The sequence below is a fragment of the Pseudophryne corroboree genome, chromosome 2, assembly GCF_028390025.1.
Source record: "Pseudophryne corroboree isolate aPseCor3 chromosome 2, aPseCor3.hap2, whole genome shotgun sequence".
Classification (NCBI taxonomy): Eukaryota; Metazoa; Chordata; class Amphibia; order Anura; family Myobatrachidae; genus Pseudophryne; species Pseudophryne corroboree.
Genome location: NC_086445.1, coordinates 841,256,072 through 841,275,661, shown reverse-complemented (window position 1 = coordinate 841,275,661; position 19,590 = coordinate 841,256,072). Strand labels below are relative to the sequence as shown.

At 43.6% G+C, this 19,590-nt stretch overlaps 1 protein-coding gene across 1 annotated transcript in view; it reads right to left on the bottom strand.

The window, feature by feature from the left end:
* PHEX (phosphate regulating endopeptidase X-linked) overlaps positions 1-19,590 on the bottom strand; it is a 433,913-nt gene that overhangs the window by 278,291 nt on the left and 136,032 nt on the right. Inside the window, exon 3 of the mRNA XM_063955773.1 lies at positions 14,543-14,704. Coding sequence (XP_063811843.1) covers positions 14,543-14,704 — 162 coding nt within the window. The remainder of the gene's footprint in view (positions 1-14,542; positions 14,705-19,590) is intronic.

Below are 19,590 nucleotides of genomic sequence, written 5' to 3'. Positions count from 1 at the left end.
TTGACCACACTCTTCCTCCAAACATTTCTGAATCTTCGCTGTCTCTTTCCTCCTCTTCTTCTTCCTTTTGGGACTTACTACCACGTCCACAACTCCCACATACATTGTCTACCACTTTAATAGCTCCAATAACTTCTGAGGAGGTGATCAGGGTTCTCAAACAATTGAAACCAGCTATATCTCCAGGTTCCAGATGGCTTTTCAAATGAGTTTTACCAATTACTTAGTACGCACATTGCAAAGCCTCTAGCAGCCTGTTTTAATTGTATGATTAACAATGGGACTCTCCCCCTTCACTTCTCAGATGCTATTATTAAAGTGTTACCTAAAGCGGGTCGAAATCTTAATCTTCCGTGGTCGTATAGGCCTATTTCATTATTAAAACCCGATTATAAGGTCTTTACAAAAATTGTATCAGAAAGACTGAAACCTATTTTGCCTATTCTAATCCATAGAGATCAAACAGGCTTCATTACTGGGAGGCACTCAGTTGTGAATGTGAGGAGAGTCCTAGCTGCTATTCAACATGTAAACACTACTTCTACTTCTCACTCCTCTTCTATTGTGGTTACATTATATGCTGAAAAAGCATTTGATCTTGTGTTTTCGTCCTACTATTGTCCCGGTCTCCAAGAAACCCTCTATCACGAACCTGAACGACTACAGGCCGATAGCACTGATGTTTTGGTCATGAAAATGTTCGAGTGTCTGGATTTGAATCACCTGGAAACTGTGACTGGCCCCCAACTGGACCCCCCACAGTTCGCCTCTCGCTCGAATCGGTGTGTCAAGGATGCAGTCAACCTGGGCCTGCACTACATTCTACAGCACCTAGACATTCCCAATACCTACGCGGGGGTCCTGTTTGTCGATTTCAGCTCGGCCTTCAATACAATCATCCCCAGCATCCTCCACCCCAAATTACTTCGCCTAGGGGTCCCAGAAGCTACCTGTTCCTGGATAGTAGACTTCCTGACAGATAGGACACAGGTGGTGAAAGTGGGGGAATTCACCTCTTAAGTGCGGTCCATTAGTACAGGGGCCCCTCAGGGCTGTGTCCTCTCACCGCTGCTCTTCTCCCTGTACACAAATGACTGCACCTCCGAGGCGCAATCAGTAAATATAATCAAATTTGACGATGACACCACCGTCATTGGCCTCATCAAGGATGGGAACGAATTGGCCTATAGACGGGAAGTAGACCAGTTGGCCCAGTGGTGCAGCCACAACATCCTTGAGCTCAACCCCCTCAGACTTGTTGAGATGATAGTGGACTTCAGGAAGAAGTCAGCTAGTGCACCTCCGCTAACGATTGCTGACAGTGTGGTATCGCTAGTGGACTCCTTCTAGTTTCTAGCGGGACCTTAAATGAGGATCCAAAGCTGACGCCACTGTTGGGAAAGTGCAGCAGAGGCTGTTCTTCAGGTAACTAATGAAGTTCAACATTCCACAGAAGCTTCTGCTCCTCTTCTACTCCGCGATTGTGGAGTCGGTACTGTGCTCCTCTATACTGGTATGTTACAGCTCCACCAGCGCGAGGGACCGATGCAGGCTCCAGAAGGTGGTCAGAACTGCAGAGAAGATCATCGGGGCCGACCTTTCCTCAGTCCATGACCTGTACCTGTCCAGAGCTAAAAGCGGGCAACGAAGATAGTAAAGGACCAGCTACACCCCAGCCACAGCATGTTTAACTTGCTTCCTTCAGGCAGGCGTTATAGGGCTGTCCCCGCCAGGTCCACCAGAAGCCTCAAAAGTTTCTTTCCCCAAGCGGTCCGCCTGCTGAACTCCTGAACATTGACTGACTAGACGTACATGTAACTCACTTGTGTCCCTACGGTATTTCTATCTGTATAACTTTACTTGCCCCCCTCCCTACCTGCTTATCTGTTACCTACTTGGCTGTTGTATAACAAACAGAAGACCAATTCCTAGAATACGCAAGTATACCTGGCCAATAAAGCTGATTCTGATTCTGATATCAGTCAATGTTTCTTACTGCCTAAAACTCATATGTTTATGTACCTCCAGATGCATCATTTTTTAACCTCGATAAAAGCACCCAAACCATACACTAACAGTCAGACTATCACCCCATCACAGATTAATTCTGTAGATATGCTACTTATCTTTCTCATACACAGAGACGGTCTTAACCAATATGATGCCCTAGGCAAGATTTTGGCTGGTGCCCCCTAGCACCACCACTAGCTCCACCTCTGACCCTGCACCCCTTTCACAGCACCATCACCCCTCACCCATAGCAGTCCTTATTTTGGTGTTCCTACCCCCTATATTTTAAATAGGAATAGTGTGCACATTCAGCGCACAGCCCAAAAAAAGGATGTGTTTTTGCTGGCAAGGGGCATGGCCACACAATAGTAACCCCAATTCAAATTACGCCACACAGTAGTGCAACTTTATTCATATTTTATCTTGCGATAGTGTCCCTCTATCGTGTGATAGTGTCCCTTATTCATGTTGCATCACACAGTAGTACCATTTTACCTTATATACATAACTCCTCACAGAAGTGCCCCTTACTCATATTACACCACACCATATTTCTCTTTATTCACATTAGACCACACAGTAGTGCCCTTTCTATACATTACGCCACAGTTGAGCACCTTATACACATAATGCCACACATCAGTAATGCATTTATACACATAATAACATAATACCACACAGTAATGCCCCTTACACATATGACACACATTATTACTGTCCTTATAAACATAATGTGACTTACACATTAGGCCAACCTTTAATAATGTCCTTATACACATAATGTCCCTTACACATATGCCGCACATTATTAATGCATTTATACACATGACACGCATAATGCCCCTTATACATATGCCGAACACTATTGCACAACCATCCGACCCACACACAGCACTCACACAGCCGCAAACACTGTGACCTCTGCCTCTGCTTGGATACTGATGTGTCCTCATATATCTTGCTTCAATGTGCCATGCAGCTGGAGATGCCTGGCATGAGTCAGCTGGCAGCTCTGCTAACGTCGGGCGCCTTTTTTGATGAAAATGCATCTTATTTGCATTGCTATGTGGCAAGGATGCACAAGCAGCTTCTGCTGATTAAAATGATATGCAGCATGCCGTGGCTGTATCTGCATACGAAATGCTACACACAGAATATAGGCATGCCGCATATCATTTTACTCAGCTGTTGGTGTCCCTAGGCATACCAAATTGCTTAGTCTGCCTATGCCTAGGGCCGGCTCTGCTTATACATAGGGTCTATAAAGTGAGATATCTGTATCACTTAATTATTAGCTCTTTTAAACGTGTACAATGGGATTTGCTACTAACTAAATGGACAACAGATATTCCTTCGCTGATAGATATCTCTGAATTGACAGGGTTATGTTCCTTTTCATTAAAATAATTAACCTTTGCTTATTTACAAGAAGTTTCCGTTCGCACTTTACATAGAGCGTATATTACCCCATACCAGAGAAGACATATGGTCAAAGAAGAACAGGGACATTGTTATAAATGTGGTACTGCAATAGCAGACTTCTCACACTGTATGTGGGACTTTCAAACTTAGCCAATTTTTGTGTAAAGTCGTGCATTTTATTAATAATATATCTGCAGTTGAGTCCGGAATCAAAGGCATGTTTAGAGATAAATTTCTCAGCATGGTCCCTGGGTAAGGATAAGAAACGTATTCTTCCTCTATTGATCACCATCATTACTGTAAGTAAAAAATGTATATTGATTCACTGGATGAAGAAAACTGTCCCTCGTCTTGCAGAGGTAAAACATAAATTCCTTCAGTTTTTATATTATTAGAGGAAATATGCTAGTTTTGACTTTTTTCCCAGGGGTTCAGAAGTTTTATCTTAAATAACCCCCATTTATAAATACTTTGGAAACGGAGACTCAACTGCACATTTACAAAGCTTTTGAAAATTGTAATCCTTGACCTTTCTTATTGTATTGTGAAAAAATAGGATTTTGGTACTTACCAGGTAAAACCTTTTCTTTGAATCCATAGGGGGCACTGGAGTACTCTAGGGATATGGACGGTTCCACAGGAACTAGGCACTGAATAAGTTAACATTTGAGACTACTTCTCCCCTCCATATCCCAGAGTACCTCAGTGTTTTTTTACTGAGCCGAACAGGAGCTATAGAGGTTAATGGAGAATTACATATAACAAACGGACAACAATAAAGTTGACACATAACGTTACTGACAACTATCAGTTGACACCAACCCAATAAACTTGCTAATTTGAACCAGTTGGTGAGAGTGTGTTACCATAAGATCCCCTGAACTTACCACAAGCCAGGAAAACTGCTCTGGGTGGGTGTCCAGTGCCCCCTATGGATTCAAAGAAAAGGATTTACCTGGTAAGTACCAAAATCCTATTTTCTTTTTCATCCACTAGGGGTCACTGGAGTACTCTAGGGACGTACCAAAGTTTCCCCCCTGGGCGGGAGAGCTGTTTGGCACCTGTAACACTAGACGGCCAAAGCTAGATGCTGATGCCGCAAAAGTATCAAACTTGTAAAAGCGCACAAACATGTGCACTTAAGACCATGCAGCCGCCCTGCAAAAGCTGTGTCGTAGAACTCCACGACCAGCTGCCCATGACATTCCCGGAGAACATGTGGAATGAGCTGTTACTGATGTAGGCAGCTGTAACCTAGCATGAAGGTAAGCCTGACGTATGGTCAGTTTTATCCATCTGGATAAGGTCTGCTTAGAAGGTGGCCAACCCATCTTGGCCGCATCATAGAGGATAACAACATATCCGTCTTAGGAACTGTAGACGTTCGGAATACATAAACGCGTAATGCGCATACCACAACCAAAATTCCAGAATCTCCTGTTAACACAGGAACTACTATTGGATGATTGATGTGAAAAGAGGACCCTACTTTTGGTAGGAAAGCGGGATTCGTCCAAAGTTCCGCTCTGTCATTATGAAACACTAAATACGGTGGCTTGCATGACAAGGCACCCAAATCTGAAACCCGCCCTGCCGAAGCTAAGGCTAGGAGAGAAATTGTTTCCCAAGTGAGAAACTTAATATCCACTTGTTGTAAGGGTTCGAAATAAAAAGACTATAAGCAATCTAAAACCAGATTCAAGTCCCATGGCGCAGTAAGTGGAGTGAAATGGAGGCTGTACTTTGAGGACACCCTGCATAAAGGTGTGTACCGACGGCAATAGAGCCAATCTTCTTTGAAAATAAATTGACAACGCAGATATCTGCACCTTTAGTGTGGATAAACGCCGACCTCCATCTAACCCCATCTGTAGACATAACAAAAAAGACGGGATAACTTGAAGATGATGTCGGAAACTTCCGAACTTCACACCAACCTATATAGGCACGCCAAACTCTGTAATAATGAGCTGCCGTAACTGGCTTACTAGCATGTAACATGGTTGGTATAACCTATTCTGGAATGCCCTCTCTTTTTAAGAGGGCTGTCTCAACAGCCACTCCATCAACGCAGCCGCTCTAAATCGGAGAAAAAGAACGGACCCTGATGTAACAGGTCCGGACGCAGTGGGAGCGGCCAAGGAACGTCCGCGAGTAGACCGCGAAGATCCGAAACCAAGCTCTCCAAGGCCAATGAGGCGCCACTAGTATGACTGTGGTGGACGTTCTTTTGATCCATTTTAGCAACAGAGGTAGCAGCGGAAAACGGTGGAACAGATACACGAGACTGTATGGCTACGTGATTGTGAGAGCATCCACCGCCACTGCCTTTGGATCTCTCATTCTGGACACGTACTGGGGCGTTTGATAATTGTGGCGAGATGCCATCAGGTCCACTTGCGGGTAACCCCACCTCTGGACCAACATGCGAAACACTTCTGGATTTAATGAACATCCTGGATAAAAATCCCGACAGCTGAGATAATCCGCCTCCCAGTTGTCCACTCCCGGAATGAATACTGCCGACAAAATCACCTCGGCCCAATTGAGGATTCGAGCTACTTCCCGCATGGCCATGCGGCTTTTCATTCCTCCTTGTTTGTTGATGTATGCGACCGCCGTCGCGTTGTCTGACTGCACCTGAACAGCCTGAGCCTGCAGCATGTGCACTGCTTGTCGTAGCGCATTGTAAATTGCCCGGAGTTCCAGGACATTTATTGACAGCAATCTTTCGTGATCCGCCCAGAGACCCTGGAGCTGAAAATTTTGAACTATAGCTCCCCAACCTCTGAGACTCGCGTCCGCCGTGAGAATTATCCAATTCCAGGCGCCGAACTGTTTCCCTGCGGTTAGATTCTGTACTTTGAGCCACCAGAGTAGACACTATGGCCTTTGGAGACAACCTCACCCTGCGGTGAATCTGCAGAAGCGAGCCCGACCATTGTGCGAGCACATCCAGTTAAAAAGGACGTGAGTGAAGTCTTCCGAACTGAAGCGCTTCGAAAACCGCCACCATTGTGTCTAATAGGCGAATGCACAAATGAACCGAGACTGTGCGTGGCTTAAGCACTAATTGTACCAGATGACGAATGACCTGTACTTCTGTTCGGGTAGGTAAATTCCTTGATTTACCGTATCGAGAATCATACCTAGGAATTGAAGTCGATGAGACGGAATCATTCAGGAATTCGCGTAGACAATGGTAGGAAAACAGATTTTCCCCCCCCCCATCTGGTCTGTGATCTATTCTCGTCTGGAACGTAGCCAACGTGGACGTTGTGTGCCACTAGCGAAGCTGAAACGCCAGAACCAACTGCCAACGTCACAGAAGCTGTAGGCAGCAAGAAGTGTAAGGTGGTCTTTATTTAGGGCAAACCTGAACTGGAGTGCCCTGCCACTACAGCCTTGTTACCTCAAACCCTTACCAAAGCAGGGCGAAGCAACAGCCGTACTGCTGTGTAGGGTACACTCCGATAGGTAGTTAAACGCCCAATAATTTCAATTGTCTCTCATTGGAAATTGTTCAGCCTTCGCTGAGAACCTAACGTACTGGCCTGGTGCTATGAGGGCTGGCGGTGAATCGACCGCAACAATTTAGCTGAAAACAGTAAAAAAATATTTTTTAAAAATTTTAAAAAAAAATTTCCCCTCTCAGGCAGTGCATGCGCCCGCATTTCCCCCCAAAGAGGACCGGTAAGGGTCTGTCTGTGCAGTCGTATTTGTCCGACACACTGTGTGACCGACTCTGCAGCGAAGCTGCTTGTTTGATTATGCATTAGACTTAGTGATCATGTACCCCGACCAGTAAGTACACCACGGAAGTAATCTGTGTATAAACCTGCATTACCGTGCATGTGGTTACCAGCAATAGTGAATCTTCCTGTAGAGACATGCTGTCAAAAACAATTAATAAATTAATAAATTAAATTCCTAACAACACCCCGTCCCCAGAGGCTGAGTGTTGTAGGGCAGCAACCTCCTGCAAAAAAACAGGAAATAATGTTAAAAATGGTGTCCTACCATGTTTTCTTTTTTTATATATAATACACCTGTTAAACCAGGATCTGAACCAGTGTCCATGTAATCACAAAGTTCACTGTGGGCGGGAAGCCTAACCACTTGGCTACAGAGCCACCTGTAAAAATAATAAGCAAAGCTGCTGTTTAAACATCAACTCTGGTGATGAAATGGTTGCTGTAGTGACTTGCAATCCAGATGGGACCTGAACCCACAATCCCTGGTTTAGGAGGGCAGTGTCCTATCCATTAGGCCACTGGGGATCTGGGGAGGTGAGGCCTGAACTCACAATGTTTGCAGTGCTCAACAGATACTGTTTAATAAGCACTGTGTGCCGACCAACTGCGTCACTGTAGTCTTGCTTATTGCAAAATAGATTTTTAATGTCAGCATATTTTATATATATATATATATATATATATATATATATATACACACACACACATATATACAACAACGTATATTCACACATACTCAGACCTTATAAATATATATATATTTCATATATGCATACATACACACATACACATATATATTATATACCCATATACATATATCCAGATATATCCTGATTCATAGGTATAATAATTCTTAGAAGTCTGAAACTAAATGTGACCACTCACAGGCTTAAAAAACCTGAGATGTCTGCTGCTTAACCGCAGCTTAGTTAGTGGGTCCCGTATCCAGTGTGGTGTGGCTGTAGATTTAAAAATACCTACAGCACCTTGTATTCCCAGGTGGCTAACCAGGCCCAACACTGCTCAGCTTCCAAGATCAGATGAGATCGGGCGTATCCAATTGTGGTGTGGCTAAGTGAATTAAGCAAAGCTGCTGCAGGTGAGCCTGAACTCACAATGCTTGCAGTGCTCCACAGATACTGTTTTATAATCACCATGTGCTGACCAATTGTATAACACATCTTACTTTACAACAGTGAACAAAGCCAGTATTCGGCTGACCACAGCCATGATTCAGATTTGCAGTCTTTGGGATAATATCATTATAAACAGTTATGATAAGAATAATAGTCTTTGCTGGTGTCTTACTCATTATACCGAGACAATACAAAATACAACTTGCGCGACTCAGTAAATAGCACTAAGGTGTCTTTACAAATATATATCTGGCGAAGTGCAGTACACGTCAGCAATATGCCTGGTTCCAAATTCCCCTTAACACCCCTGCGCCTTCAATGGAGGAGAGATGTAATACAGGAAATTCTGGAAAAACAACAGGAAAAATGGTTAAATATGCAGACTTATAATTATGTAAGCAGATTTAATAAACATACTATGTTGCATTCAAACCTGCACATATATGAGCAACATGTATCCTGTTTAACAAAGACTTAATAGCCTATTGTAATACATATGCAGCGCTGCTGTATTCTAGTAAACATACTTTCTTTTATCAACAAGAGTTGAATCATGAGATTTTATCCAGTGACCCTGACATTTCTGTGTGCAGGGAACATCACTGTGGCATCAAAGTTACTCACTAGGCTATGAAGCCTGCCTTTTACAAAAACTAATTTGTGTGCCCCCCCCCCCCCCCGTGCTCCGTGTATCCTTCTCTATACACGGAGCCGGGCTACGGTGGAGAGGGAGCCGGAAGCGGCATCGAGGGCCGGGGAGCGCGCTGCATAGAGCCGTGGAGCGGCCTATGCATAAATCAACGTGGCCGGCACGGCTCAGAGCGGCGGGGGACACAGCATAGACAGCGGCCGGCTGAAGGCAGCGGCCGGCTGAAGGCAGCGGCTGGCGGCCACACACACACAGTATCCCACACAGCGAGGCGGCAGCGTGAGTTGACCGCCCCATTCAACATACCTGGACCCTGTGGTGACGGCTATGACGGGGCTTCTCTGTAAGTTCCGTCCAGCCTTTACTGCAGGTTTTAGTCCTGCACGTGGTAGTGAGGGAGCTCTTTTTAGAGAGGTCCGACACCCACATCTGCTTCAGCAGCTTCCACTATCCCGGACCCTCGCCTTTCTGGAAGGGGGGAAGGGATGTGGAACATTGAAAAATCAAAAATAAATCCAATAATTGTGGAGAAACTCCACAGGCCTAGTTGCTCGGTGAGCACCGAAAAAACACTGAGGTACTCTGGGATATGGAGGGGAGAAGTAGTCTCAAATTTTAACTTATTCAGTGCCTAGTTCCTGTGGAACCGTCCATATCCCTAGAGTACTCCAGTGACCCCTAGTGGATGAAAAAGAAAAGGTAAAAGTCAGTTTTTGGAAGTGAATAGATAGGCTTTGCATATTGCTGAATCGTGTGGATTCCCCTTCTCTTCTTTACAGCTACCCCTACCCTTCGTTCCGTACCCCTCCGTCATGTTATTTGTTTAGTAGTTTTTTTGTTTGATATCGCAGTAATTATCTACATTGATCTTCATGGTCTCAGATATTGCATGTTTCTACATATAAGGAACAGAATGGGTTCTTTGATTTTCTTTAACCTCTGGATTCCCTTCTTCAGTCCATTGTTCCTTGGGAGTAGTAATGCTCTTTGGATTGTCACTATGGATTCATGGACATAACTTTAAAAAACTGTCGGACTGGTAGAAGTAGAGATTTCACAAAAGACTTTGGGGATGTATTCATTTATTTCTCCCTTTGATTGGATGAGGATTTACTGTGATATCTGTTTGCTTAACTCTGTTTGTGCTAAAAATTTCAATAAATATATTTGCAAAAAAAAACAAAAAAAAAAAACTTTGTCACGTACAGCATACGCCTCAAGTTTATTCTTCTCATCTGACCTTTGTCCCAATACGCCATTTGCAGAGCTGCCCACATGTGTTTGGCTGACACTTTCCCGCTTATAATGGAGTAGACATGTTGTTCCACGGCCAAGCCTATCGTCCCGATGGCTCTATCCACCCCAACCTGGTTTGGGTCTGATCCTGGCTCAGTTGTGACTTTCCACAACTTTTCCCACTTAAGCTGCATCTACATGGCGAATTTCCACGTTGTGTAATTCTCTGACCCTGTTAGTTTTGTAAAGTTCATGCTGTTCCCTGTATTGTACATTCTTCTCTATATTTAATAAAAGTACTCCTTCAATAAGCTGCACTTTTATTTCTTATGTACCTCTGTTTTAGAATGCCTTTCCAACTTGGGGTCCTGGGCCCATAACCTGTTGGCAGAGTGTTGCGGTGTTGGATAGGGATGTTAGTCCACACAACGACACTTAACCAGGAAGATTGGTTTATTCAGATAACAGAGATAACAGCTTGTAGTATATATATGTTCTGCAACAGCAGGAACTCACAGTATACATGTGAAGCAGTACAGCGGTAACAGCGTCTCAGTACACAAAGGATGCGGCTGTATACACACAGGGTGTGGCTGCGGGGTAGACAAGGTCACACACTGAGGAGATCAGAAGCTGCATGTCAGTGCAGTTGTCTCTCCCAGGAAGCACTCTCTCAGACTGTGCACTAAGCACCTCCTCCTGCACTGAGCTGACACTAGGAGGGAAAACACTAGAGCAGGGAAGCTGACTCTAGTGCTGGGAACGGAGACAGACCACAGAGTGATCCACTGTCTAACAGTCTAACATCTATGACCAAGTCTTTTTGGGTCTATATATAAATTGAATAATGTTCCAAACCTGTAGCTGTACTTCCTCACTCTAACTCATAGTGTATCAACGCTACCATATGTCACCCTGAGGCCTTATTCTTTAGAGGATCTAGGCACAGGTGAGCAGAGCGGGCCGCAGGTGCCCGCCGCCCACCCGCACCCCGCACTCTGGCTGCAGCAAGTGCCGTGGGCAGTGTGGGCTCCCGCTGCAGCCAGAGCCGCTGCTGCCGGCTTCATTTTCAGAGAAACACTAGAGGTCATAATTGACCTCTAGTGTCTGTGCGGCGCTGCTATGGGAGAGACGTTATGACATCTCTCCCATAGAGAGGAGCCGCGGTGGCCAGAGATGGAGCAGCAGCGGCAGCAGCAGCAGTAGCGGCGGTCGGGAAGCAGGAGCGGGGCTGGTGAGTATTGTTTTGTTTTTTTGTTTTTAGTGCTTGTAACCGGCGCTACAAGGGGGCATCTCTACTGGCGGCACATCTAATGGGGGAAACTCTACTGGGGGCACATCTAAGGGGTCATAACTACTGGGCATCTCTACTGGTGGCACATCTAATGGGGGCACATCTAAGGGGGCATAACTACAGAGGCATCTCTATTGGCGCACATCTAATGGGGGCACATCTAAGGGGGCATCTCTACTGGGGCATTTCTACTGGGGGCCATCCCGATGATAAGAATCCACGTATCAGAATCCCAACAAGTAAGTATTAGAGTTAGGGTTAGGGTTAGGCACTAGAGGTCAGGTTAGGGCTAGGCTGTGGGAGGGGAGGGTTAGGATTAGGGTTAGTGTTACAATACTTACCAAAATCCATTGGGATTTTTTCGTGTTACGTTGGGATTCCGCTGCCTGGATCCTGACTGTTGGCATGCTGTGCACCAGGATATCGTACCCAACCCGGCTAAAGAGGGCTATGTACAGCCTTCTGCATATTTATGTCAGGTCCATTTTATATTATCCTTTCCCCAGATTGTTGTAAATTGTTTCACTTATTTGTAGTTTTCATGAATAAATCCAAACACTTGTGAAATAGCCCAAAGTGCTCCAATAAAGGATACTTGCCAGTTCTTTGTGTGTTTTATATTTTTCATGCCAAAAAAAAAAGTTTTCTTCAATAGGATAAACACCATAAAATCTGAGTAACTGTATATTTTGTGCAATAAGTTATAGCCTATTTGTTAACAGTTAAATCTGTCCCTTATGACTTAAATAAATATTGTACTTAATGTTCTTGGATGAGTATCGTAACAAAGGTTCATTTCAATGGTTTAAGTTACAAGTTTAGCTCCAATATTTATACTCAGGATTCTAGTATAAAATTATCTAGATGTATAAACCCATACAATTTTTTTTAAGTGCAAAGAGCAACTATTTATATAAACTAGAATGTAACATAATGTAGATCCTTTGAAATGTAGGTCCTCTTCTCTTATGAGCTTTTCTTTCCCTTACTTACACTGTACTATTATCTACTTCATACCTTGGTTTCTGCCACCCTGCTGCTTATTTGAGTGTTAAGATCGCTGATGCAGAAATGTTTATAAACCATGTATTTGTCCGGCATTGTCTTGTACTGTAAGTAACCTTTTTTTGTTTATGTACTTAGGAGCTGCAGAACCCTTGTGGCGCCATATAAATAAAATACAATAATTAATAATAATAATAGAAGGCCAGAGCCAGAAATTTATCTGAACGGTGTTTTCAGACCAAGGAGCTTCCTTTGGCTTATGGGATTAAACAACTAAAGATAATAAATCACACAAAAAAAGAAGCCGGGAGAGAAGATGTTTGCAGTGAATCATGTCAGATCAAGAATGAAGATAAATCAATTGAGTTACCCAGCGGAAAAAGAAGTCCAAGAAGGAAGCTAAGAAAATGTCATTTTACATTTAAAGTTGTAAACAAATATTTGGGGAGTTTTATATATATATATACATATAATTTTATTTTTATCTATTTTTTATAGTGATTGGGAACTACCTAAAAGTTTACAAAAATTTACTTTGTGTGCAATTTTGATTATTTATTAGCAATGCAAAGCATAAAACTATCAAATAGATTCGCAATATGAAATTATCATATTCACATCAAACTGTTAAAAAAAATATAAAAATAAAAAATATTAATATGAACTTTGTTTACATTTGTTTATTTTCATTTGATTACTATTTCTATAAAATGACCTGACCCCTATCCATTCTAATGAAGCCAATGGGATAGCAAGTTGCTCTACCAATCTTCTTCATTACACTAGTCCCCACAGCCCAACAGCGAATGGAGAAGGTGGAGCAGCCAGAAAGGGGGCAAATTCCAGACACTGACAGTAGTAATCCTAGGCAGCTGCACTGCACCCCTTATGGGGTGGCAACCCAACGTGCCCGCTCTGCTTAAACAGCCCTAGAGCCAATCCCCAGTCCTTTAGGAGCATAAAAAATATGGATGTTCAGTTCACATATACTTTATAATTCATGTGCACACCCCGTAATTCTGTATTTTGGAAATTCCATCTAGCAGATGCTTTGAGTGATTGTGTATCTCTGTATGCTGGCACAAAAACCTACTATCATTGCAACACCTATATACTGTAGTGGATGCCATTGGAAGTGTGCTGGGATATGTTTTGTTGTATGTTGCTTAACACTGCGTGTAATGTTTCTTATGCTTGGCTCATACCTTGCAAAATCGTATACAGTGTATTTGCTACAATTAAATAAAAAATAAAAAAGCTTCTATTGCACTGTTTTATTAAAATTATGTGTATTTATAACTACTCATCACAAAGTTCATATGGAAGCAAAGACTGTACTTGCTGTACTTGAAGTAGCAACTTTGCATGTTAAGCTCGCTTTCATTAAACAATTGGGGGAGATGTACTAAGCAGTGATAAAAGTGGAGAAGTGAGCCAGTGAAGAAGTTGCCCATGGCAACCAATCAGCATTAACGTAACATTTTATAATTTGGATACTGTAAAAGTATACAGAGCAGCTGATTGGTTGCCATGGGCAACTTATCCACTTGTTCAATTCTCCACTTTTATCACTGCTTAGTACATGTCCCACATGGTAAGGCAACTGCCTAAGGGTACCAGGACCTGAGGGGATGGCCCACTGAGGCCTCCTGGGAGAAAAATGAATGATGTCTCTGGCAAGGACAACCTATGACTACTGGCTCCAAGAGCGGAGTGGAGTGAACACTTGCTGTAGGGGCTCGGGTGCTGAGAGAGACAATGGTATATAAGTGGCGGCAGCGGGAAGCCCAGCGGCTGAAGTGTTGCGCACACAGGTGCTGATTGTTGACCGTGATGCCAGAGGAAGGGGCACGCTGCCAGCTGAGAGATGGCCAGGTGCAAATGATTAATCATTAATACAGAGAAAAGCTTGAAGTAGCTAGAATGACATTTATAATATATTTGGTAAGTTTACATACTGTTGTAAAACTTTTGCTACACTCAAGTTTATAGTCTCCAATTCAACACAATACATTACAAATGAGGAAATACATACCTTTAATTTTAAGATCAACGTTATTCCTCAGCCATGGGTAGATTCCATAGTTCGACTGGTCATCAGGAATGGGATTGTCTTCTATCCAGCCACCACAGGCATACTGGAAAAAGTTCTCACAAGGATCAACAGAAAGATTCATTTTGTTTTGAATAAGAGCAGCTGCAAAGTAAAAGAAAGGAAAAATTTGGAATAACTATTTGACTCAAATACAAGGTAGTACCATACCATGTCAGTGGTAGATATATTAGAGATATACTTAAATTCAGAAAATAAAATAAGTGACTTAACAGTACAATGTTTTAAGGGATATACCAAATTTCCAAGGCACATAAGGGCAAAGGATGCATAGAATGATTAGTTGTTTGTAGAGCTGTAACTAGACTTTTTGATGCCTTGTGCCAGAAAGAGAATTGCCCACTTTCCCCCCATTTTACCAATAGGGACATAGGGTGCTGTGAAGGGGCATGATAAAATTGATCCCAGAGAAAGCCCATGCTATGATGTCCCACATTTTGTATATACATTTATAGAACACTGCAAAAAAATGGATTTGGACACAGATCCTCTTTATACCACATTCATGCACTCAACCCGAGAGCTCTCCGCCATTCAGCCACAATACCCCTCATTAAATAACACATTTCAATATACTGCCACACCCAGGACTTAAACCCACAACCTGCTGCATCCCAGCCAAACAACCCATCCACCGAGCCACTTGACCCCACATAAAAACTCTGAGATTTCTAACTATATGAAGCTACCTGTACCCCTTAAGAAAATAGCCAGCACCATAATCCAAGCCACACATCAAATCCCTTGCATCCACACACTACATAGATCTGCACAGCCACAATGCAGATCGCCCCTTCACAAATTACAAGCTAAGCTTCAAATAGTTAGAACTCTTCAGCTTGGAATTCTCTATCTGCAATGTCATAGGCAACAGGTTTGAATCCCGGGCACATAAGCATCCCAAAATGTAATAAAGGTTAGTGCAACTGAACAACAAAGAGCTACCAAGTCAAGTCCATGAATGCTGTACAGGTATATCGATGGAAGTGGTGGGGGTAGGAGACAGGGGCAGTCAGGAGATTCTGGGCTTCAAAAAGAGTGGAAGTTACAAGTAATTAAAACAGATAACTGACAAGTGCTGCCAACAGCGCCCCCTACCCTGCAGTTCTATGTGCGGTGGCACACTCCACACACACCTAGTTATGGCCCTGGTTGTTTGTATAAACTACAAGTGTTTCACCCAACCACCAATACATGCTGTATGATTTATCTCTTCTAACTGTATTCAAGGGTGACCTTCCAGGGGATTCCTGTTTTATCCAGAATTCCAACCCCCTGGTGCTGGTTAAGATTGTATAACTTCCCAGTCATGCAGGTGCTTTGGGCACTTTAGGAGACTATATGGAGACGAAGGTGGGACAAGCTGAGGAAGTAGTAGAACAGACCAATCATTGGGTGTCTGCTCTATGTCATCAGAAGGTGTGCAACACACAGCTCAGAGAGCAGGGGATTTTATAGTTGCCTGATCCACATGGGAAGGTGCGTAGTTACAGTGGGCCTGACTCAAAGTTGCATGCAGTTGCATGCGCAGCTGCAATTTCATATACAGCCAACTTGTGTAAATATGCTAATGACTCAGACGTCCTCTTGTGCATAGAAACATCCAGAGTCTCACATCTCTCATTTAAATGCGTAAACAGAAACATCGGGCGCACATTGAGCGCACAATCTGAGTAACCCTATGCTGTCTCAGAATGAGCGTTTTACTTAGGAATCCTGTGCCAATCCAGCTGCATATGAATTTGCAGTGGCTGACTATGGCACTCCCTGAAAATGGTCCCAATTAGAGATATGCGGCGGGCACTTTTCGTGTTTTGTGTTTTGGTTTTGGATCTGGATCCTTGCTCGTGTTTTGGATCTGGATTGGTTTAGCCAAAACCACCTTTTTGGGTTTTGGTTTAGGGATCTGGATGATTTTTGAAAAAAACAAAAAAATAGCTAAAATCACAGAATTTGGGGGTCATTTTGATCCTACTGTATTATTAACCTCAATAAAATTCATTTCCACTCATTTCCAGTCTATTCTGAACACTAAACACCTCACAATATTGTTTTTAGGCCTAAAAGTTGCACCAAGGTAGCTGTATGACTAAGCTAAGTGACACAAGTGTGCGGCACAAACACCTGGCCCATCTAGGAGTGGCACTGCAGTTGCAGACAGGATGGCACTTAAAAAAACCTAAGCCCCAAACCAGAGGCGTAACTAGGGTTTTTGGCGCCCAAGGCAAAATTAAAAATGGCGCCTCCCCTCCCCCCATAAAAAAAACTATAGAAGCATGATAGAAATATTATACAGATAAATAAACCTGTTAAATGCTATACAACGGCTTCCATAATTATATACGATGAAAACATTTACAAATATGAAACTTTTATTGCTGCCTGGGGCTGTTTTTTTTTTTTTTTTTTGGGAGGGGGGTTATAAATAAGCAAGGTCTAGGTTTTTGCATAATTAATTAAGCAAAACCTGGAGCTTTTTTTAAATCATTAAACAAGGCCTAGGGCAGAGGTGGCCAAGCAGTCAGCAACAAAAGAGCCAAGAAAAATCTATAAATTTGTGCACGCCGAAAGCGTACACGCAAAATGGGGCATGGCCTTGTGTCCGCTAGGCCAAACCCCTGGTATAAAATACATAGAAAGGGCCAGATCCATATAAAATACATTTTAGAAACCACATCCACACAAAATACATTGAAAAAGCCATATCCAACTTAAAATACATTGAAAGGGCAAGAGCCACATAAAATACATTTTTAAAATCCATAAACACATACGGTAGTACACATCAGCTCCTCGATGTGTCACTCCAGCCCCCTCCAATGTCATTCCAACCAACATTCATGTGTAAATCCAGGTAAGGTAAGATGCAGCACAGCACTAAGGTACAGAGCGAAGCAAGAATGTGTTATGTGGTGGGAAGAAGGATATACAGGACGGTAGTCCCTCAGGAAACAGGAGACAGAAAAACCTGAAAAAGAAAGAAAGAAATTAGGAAAAATGGATAGGAAGGAGGGAGGAAAGGAGGAAAGGAGGAATGTTGAAAAGTAAGATGAGGAAGGATGAAGGAATAGAGCAGATAAGTGTGTGGGTCGGGTTTAAATTAGAGATGAGCGGGTTCGGTTTTACTCGGATTTACCCGAATCTCCTTATTGGCTCACGGACGTCACGTGTTTTGGTTAGCCAATAAGAAAAATCCAGAAAAAAATAATTTGCGATAATTCTGGCGTTAAGAACTGAGTAAATCCGAACCCGCTCATCTCTAGTTTAAATGATACCTAAGGTGCACAAATCATAAATATGAAAACAAGTGTATTTGACCTTTATTAAAATCAATAATAGAGGATTCACATTGGTGGCCACTTCATCTCCTCCTTTGACTCAGTGGTTGTCAGCAGGGTCGCCCAGCTCACTATTTCGGCGGTCTTCGTCGTTGCAGTGGAGACTCCCAGGTAGTCCTCCCCCACCGGATCTCAGGCTGCCCCCGACCGGCACTCAGGCAGCCCCCGCAGCTACACAGCAATTATCTCTGCGTCAGCGTTTTAACATCTCCTTGTGGCTGCACTGAGCTCCGCCTCTCATTATGCAATGTGTCATCATAAAATCACATCACGCATGGAGCGGAGCAGTGCGGGTTCCTCCCAGCTGCAAGTGAAGCCTCATCTGATCAGAGGAGGCAGGCTGACAGTAGGAGCAGTGCCAGGAGTGGTAGCCGCATCACACAAAAGAAAACTGAATGCGGCTTGAGAGCTGCGGATTGGCCACTGCTGGCCTAGGGCTTTTCTTTTAATAAATAAGGGACATTTTTTAATATAGAAAAAAGGCTTAGGGACTCATTTTTTTCTTATTTCTTAAGCAAGGCCTGGGACTCTTTATTTATTTTTTTGTTATTTTTTATTTTTATTTAAACCAGGCGTGGTCCATGGTGGCTTTTTATAAATGAATATGATCCATGTTACATTATATGTACAATTCCAAAAACTCACATGCCACACAATTGTGGTCCTTATTCACATTACACGGCACAGCAGTAGTACTCCATATACACCTTACGCCACAGTGTAACCATTCTACACATTACGCGGCACAGTGCACCCATTCTACACATTACACGGCACAGTGTGCCCATTCTACACATTACGCAGCACAGTGCGCCCATTCTACACATTACGCGGCACAGTGCACCCATTCTACACATTACACAGCACAGTGCGCACATTCTACACATTACGCGGCACAGTGCACCCATTCTACACATTACGCGGCACAGTGTGCCCATTCTACACATTACGCAGCACAGTGCACCAATTCTACACATTACACAGCAAAGTGCACCCATTATGCAGCACAGTGCACCCATTATACACATTACACAGCTCAGTACGCCCATTATACCCATTACGCCGCACAGTGGTAATGCCCATTATGTACTGTATACATGCAGGCCCACCATTCACAAGGGTCCTTAAAATGGCTGAGTCAGAGAATGGAGACAGATAAAGACAGTCAACCCCCCGCTTATACATTATAGCACCCGGTTCCCCTTTCTCATACACCACAACACCCAGTATCCCCAATACACTACAGCACCCACTACCTCTTACACACCAACACCCAGCATCCCCCCTCATACACTACAGCACCCAGCACCCCCTTCCTCATACACCGCAACACCCAGACAGACCCCCTCAGACACTGCAACACCCAGACAGTCCCCCCTCATACACTACATCCCCTGGCACCCCCCATATACTACAGCACCCAGCCCCCACATATACTCAAACACCCAGCACTTCCCCTCCGACTCTACGATACCCAGACCCCCTTCCTCATACACCCCAACACCCAGACAGCCCCCCTCATATGCTACAGCACCCCGCCCACCAACAGTCCTCCTCATACACTACTGCCCCCATCCTCATACACTACAGCCCCCATCCTCATACAAATCAACATCCATACACCCTCCCTCA